This window comes from Choloepus didactylus, chromosome 1, assembly GCF_015220235.1.
Source record: "Choloepus didactylus isolate mChoDid1 chromosome 1, mChoDid1.pri, whole genome shotgun sequence".
Lineage (NCBI taxonomy): Eukaryota > Metazoa > Chordata > Mammalia > Pilosa > Megalonychidae > Choloepus > Choloepus didactylus.
This window is the reverse complement of record NC_051307.1, coordinates 61,663,048-61,669,091: the sequence shown is the minus strand read 5'-3', so window position 1 is coordinate 61,669,091 and position 6,044 is coordinate 61,663,048. Positions and strand designations below refer to the sequence as shown.

At 43.1% G+C, this 6,044-nt stretch overlaps 1 protein-coding gene across 1 annotated transcript; it reads right to left on the bottom strand.

Moving 5' to 3' along the window:
• Positions 1-2,420: 2,420 nt before the first annotated feature.
• LOC119533291 (NADH-ubiquinone oxidoreductase 75 kDa subunit, mitochondrial-like) lies at positions 2,421-5,762 on the bottom strand. Its single transcript, XM_037835381.1, is given in 3 exon segments — positions 2,421-3,548; positions 4,608-4,929; positions 4,932-5,762. Coding segments are annotated over 3 exon segments (2,184 nt in total). The 5' UTR covers positions 5,761-5,762; the 3' UTR covers positions 2,421-2,515.
• Positions 5,763-6,044: the final 282 nt, after the last annotated feature.

The following is a 6,044-nucleotide window of genomic DNA, read 5'->3' as shown; positions in this document are numbered from 1 at the left end:
CTGAGGAGCCGCTCTTGTCTTCTGAAGTGTTTGATAATCATTGCTGTCACCAAGGTGGTGACAGCTCATACAGTGGCAGGTATGCTGTCCTCCAGACATGCCACTTATGACTCTAATATCAGAACTGCCCATCTTCATGTGGGAACTCACTAATCCTACTAAAGTAGGATAGGTTCAGTAAAGCTCCATCATTAAATGAAATTGTAAATCCAAGACTGAGCCTGACCAGGGTATTAGTCAATCAGCTGACTGCAGGAACAAATAGCTGCTTTCCAAAGGGTCTGAAGAGCCTGCAGGGACTGCTTCTGACCCTCACTTGGCTATTGGGCCCCCTGGTTTGAAGATGTTGCAAATGATCTTATGGGTTGATTCACAGATGGATCTGTAAAACTGAAGGCTGATGGAGTCCATTGGGCTCCTGCAACTGTCCATCCCAAGATGGTCACCCACTGACTGAGACTGGTTGAGGGCATTCTGCACAATGGGCTGAATTCCATGCAGTGGTGATGGACCGTGAAGGCTGCTGCAATCACAACTTCCTGTTACACATTTAAAGACTCATGTGCCATTGTAAATTGCCTAGCCATGTGGTTCAGTGACTGGCAAATCAGTGATTGGACTATTAGTCTCCACTATATGGGGAAAGGTATCTTTACAACAGGTTGCAATCTGGGAAGATCTATTTGTCACCCATGTTGACACCCATTGCAAAAGGCTATTTGAAGCAGAACATGAATGGAATTCCTGTGCTGGCTAAGCATACGTTTAACAGATTGCTATGATTGCCCGTTGGTTTCACCACTGAATGGAACATGGAAGCCCACCTCTGATGCAAGAATGGGCCAAATCACAAGGACTCACTCTAGATGAAGTGGGAACCAAAAGCATAGCTCAGTGGTATGGCTTCTGCCAACAAGCCTAGGCTATGCAATGTGGAGAGCTGGGCCACATCAGCTGGGACTTAGGTCCCACATGTGTGTGGCAGCTCAACCACATAAAACCACTGCCCCCTAATCTCAGATTCTGGTGGTGTATCACTGCCATAGACATACACTTTGGATATGGACAGCAATTCCAGTAATGCTATGATCACTGTTGTAGCCTTGGAGAAACACCTGTGTCATGTGTTTGGCCATGCAAAAGGACTCCAGTCAGATCAAGGTACCTCATTTACAGTGCAAATGATCCAGCAATGAGCACACTCCCATGGAATAAGATGGACCTTTCTTTCTTCCTGTCATCACCCCCTAGCAAATGGTGTAATAAAACATTGGAACAGAAGACTCAAACAACAACTATGTAAAGGTCATCAGGAAGGACAACTTACTGGGTAGTACCCCTTTAAATGTAAAGCTATTTGGACACTAAACACTGAACTTCAATGGAAGGGAAACATGGCACTGAAGTGTACATTGGAAAATACTTGGAGAGGGTGGGGTACCAGGCAGTTAATTGCCTAATTAGGCTATGCCTGAGGAATCCCAATCTCAATACACCTAACTGCTCTTTTTCTTTTTTCCCATTGGAGTGCATGGACATGGGGTCCATGTTGCCATAGCATTACTGCAGGGGCCCTTGATTTCCAACCCAGAGGTGATACTTCCCTCATGTGCCTCCCTTTTGTGGGACTCTATGGGAATGGGGGAAAGAGTGACAGAACACCAAGGCACTAGAGTTCCTCTGGTTACTCCTGGGACTCCCAACACTTTGGTACAAGTAGGTGACAGTAGAGGCTATGAGAAATTTGTTCAGGATGTGGTTTCCCTCTCTGGCTGAACAATCAGGACCAAATCTGGTTTAAATGACAGGGGCAATGGGTCCCCATAGAAACTGTATCCTTGATGCTTTGACACACAGCCTGGGTGTCCATATCTGGGCAATCCTGACCCCAAGTTGATGGACAAAACATCTTCACCCCAGGCAGTAAGGGGAGAGGGGGTTAGTGATGTTGTCTCTTTCTCTCCCCATGCTATCTTACAGTTATGACAACCCCATGGGACCCCATGATACTGATTTTGCTAGAGTGACTGAAAAGATCAACTGCTGGCTCTGTCAGCATTTGAATTGAGATGACGGGCTGTCTCTCCACAGCATTCTAGCCAACCTGTCAACATAGATGACCACATCAGCCTATTGGATGTATGACCTAGTGTCACATAGAAACCACTCTATGAACAACTATAGTTGATTCCATTTGATGTGGAAGACATCTTTTTTTTTTTTTTTAATTTTATTTTAAGGATTTTCTTTGTATTTGTCACAAAGATTACCATTTATCTTACAGGAAAGAAATTTTTATTAACTATATTACAATGTTTACACACAATACATAAATGTTTTTGAAACTGTAAGGTTCTTTTATAATTGCAATATCATTTTCAAGCAAGCATGGTGTAACCTTAAATAGTACATCATTCAGATTTTTTTTTTTTTTAAAGAGATAGCCCTCCTAAGGGGTCATTTCACCATATAATTGTCCATTAAGTATTTGTAGTAAAACTGGATTCCTAATAGTTCAGCATATGGATGGTTTCTCGACTGCCTGGGCACCCTCTGTTACAGCTTTGACACACTTGGCCATTGTTTGTGAGGCTCTGCTAATAGAATCTGTCATGTAGAAGTCTTTTATTGTTAGCTGAGGTGGGACAAGTGGTTCAGCAAGCAGTTGCTGATTCACTAGCTTGGAGAGTTCATTTGCTTGCTGGAAGTAATTAGCTCCTTCGACATCATCATATCGAACAAGATTAGGAGAGACTTCTTCCAATCTGTTCCTCACTTGACTGAGAGTATCATATGGCAGAGTTATACCAGCAATCTCAGAGAGGGCTCTTATAATTTTCCAGTCTTCTCTTGCCAAGCCGGGAGGAGTGACTGCTACTTTAGTCTGTTGAGCTCTGCCCTCGGTATTGACATAAGTCGCAGACTTCTCTGTGTAAGCAGCTCCTGGGAGAATAACATCAGCTACAGGGGCTCCCACATCACTATGATGTCCTTGATAAATAATGAAACAATCCTTTGGCAAATCCTGTCGGGTAATACAACCTCCATCTGCTCCCAGGAGAAACAGCACTTTGGGAGGATTCTTCCGAATTGCTTCCACTCCAGGTTTATAGCCAAGGTCCAAAGCGGCTACTTGGCTTGCAATCCTATGAAGGATATTCATAACTTTCCAATTACCAGTGACACCACTACTCATCCGAATCTTCTGTGCAATGCTGGAAACAGCTGCAAGAATTGCAGCTCCATCATTTCTTTGGAGTGCAGAACTGCCTACAACCATCATTGGTTTTTTAGCTTCCTTTAGAACCTGGTTGAATGGGTGGCTTCCAGAAACAATGTCTTGAAGAATTTGGGGAGAGTCTCCCAGATGGTCATATCTGTAAGTCAAATCCACTGGAGTGCCTATGAGTGCCACTTTTAAGTCATTATGAAGCCAGCTCTTTCGAATTCTAGCATTAAATAGTGGTGCCTCAAAACGTGGGTTTGTACCAACCAGAAGGACAACATCTGCCTCTTCCACACCAGCAACTGTAGTATTTAGAAGATAACTGGAATGATCCCATTGAACAGAGAAGGAAGCTGAAGCTTAAGGAGGAGAATCACCATGCTCCAGGTCACCTAAATAGTAACTAGAGTCAATCCAAACTCTCACCACACGCCATCATACCATTTTGACATGGCTTAAAGCCACTTTGCTTGTCTTGTCAGGAATATAGTGGAAGGTCATTGATAAGTCATCCTTGCCTTTTTTTCTCTAGGAAAAACAATTCAAGTTCATTTCACAACCTCACTCTGTTCCACCCCCGACCCCCACCCCCCACTCCCTGCCTGATGCTTCACCATCGCTGTTAAGTTAGAGACTTAAGGACCAGTGCTACCATTGCATTATGGATTTTCCCAAGCCATAACACAAAAGGAGAATAACCTTGCAATTTCAATCAGCTTTTCTCCCATCTATGTTTTCTAGTCCTTTATTGTCTCCCTTAGCAGGCCGCATTAGGGGCCTGTATTTAGCTGGTGGTGCTCCATGATCCGTATCTATTTTACAGAGAGGTTTTGTTTTGTTTTGTTTTTTTAAATCTCTATGCTTTGGTTTCCTTTCCAAATCCACCTTCTGTACTTGTCTCTCTTGAATTCATACTATGTTGGGAAATTTTGGAATTCTAAGTCTTCTGTAACCTCCTTTTGCTTCAAGCATTAAATAGCACCAGCAACCTGCTTATCTGCCACCAGTAGATCAGGTTCTAATTTCTCTATCCTGCATATAGTAGGTTAAAACTTTGAGGCTGGGTGAAGACCTTGTGGATCACACCTCCTTTATCTAGTGTATGGATGAGTGGAGGAATGGGGATAAAAAGTAAAGGACAAATGGGGTGGGATGGGGGGATGATTTGGGTGTTCTTTTTTCACTTTTATTTTTTATTCTTATTCTGGTTCTTTCTGATGTAAGGAAAATGTTCAGAGATAGATTGGGGTGATGAACGCATAACTATGTTATCATACTGTAGACAGTGCATTGTATATCATGGATGATTGTATGGTGTGTGAATGTATTCCAATAAAACTGAATTTAATAAAATAAAAAAAAAAAAAAAAAAAGAAGATAACTGGAACGTAAATCTGTACCAGCTCCTGTGGTGGGGAAGACCTCTTCAGTGCATAAGGTGTCAGAGTCCACTCTATTAAGCAAATCTTTGAGAGCTATTAGGGCGTCTGCATCCACAAAGCCACCTGCAATTGCTGCTACATCCTTGCCTTGAAAACTCTGCAACATTCCAGCTACAAGAGAGAGCGCATCCTCCCAAGAAGTATAGGTTAAAAGCCCTTTTTCATTTCTGACCATAGGTTCGGTAAGTCTTTGGCGTTTCAGCCCATCGTAGGCAAATCTAGTTTTATCAGAGATCCACTCTTCATTGATGTCCTCATGTATCTTGGCAAAATCCTCAATACCTCTCCAGTTCTTGTGCTTACCACAATATTACTTTCAACTGCATCCATTACATCAATGGATTCTGTCTTTCTTGTTTCCCAAGGTCAGGCAGTAAAGGCATAGGGTTTAGAAGTCAGGGCACCTACAGGGCAGATATCAATGATATTCCCAGATAGCTCAGACATGAACATCTTTTCAATATATGTGCCAACTTGCATATCATTTCCTCTGCCTGTTGTTCCCAAATCATCTACTCCTGCAATCTCACTAGCAAACCTGATACATCGAGTACACTGTATATATCTAGTCATGATGGTCTTTACCAATGGCCTAATGTTCTTATCCTCCACAGCACGCTTCCCCTCTAAAAATCGGCTTCTATCACTTCCAAACATCATGGATTGGTCCTGCAAATCACATTCACCTCCCTGGTCACAAATAGGACAGTCCAGTGGGTGATTTGCTAATAAGAATTCCATCACACCTTCTCTGGCTTTCTTAAACTTCTCTGAGTTTGTTAGGATATTCCAACCCTTCATTACTGGCATGGCACAAGCAGCTACAACCTTAGGAGCTTTCTCAATTTCAACAAGGCACATCCTGCAGTTTCCAGCAACAGATAACCTTTCATGGTAACAGAATCGAGGGATCTGCATGCCAACCTTCTCACAGGCTTGGAGGACAGTCGTTCCTGGTTCCACCATGACAGACTGATGATCAACAAATACTTCAATCAAGTTGCTTGCTGCTGTGGTAGTTGTTCGGGGCACACATCCTTTAGGTGGCTTAGCAAGGCCTGCTAAGGCTCTTCTTACAGGTATCCTTAACATTCTTCTCCTTGGAGCCGCAAAGGCTACTCTGTTGAACTGGAAGGTCCACACCGACCCTCTCAGACCGGAAGACATCTTTTGAACTCCAAGTGCTCCCATGGGCAGTGTCCCAACCTTGGAGGAGTACTTATCCCTCTGTATTGAAAACATGAAAGGCACTGGGCCCTACCTGGGAGAAGTTCCTAATGACTATTGTAACCACATAATGTGGTTTGATTCTGAGGATGTATTCTTGAGCCTGAATTTTTGACACTATTGCGGAATATGAAAACACAACCCAATGT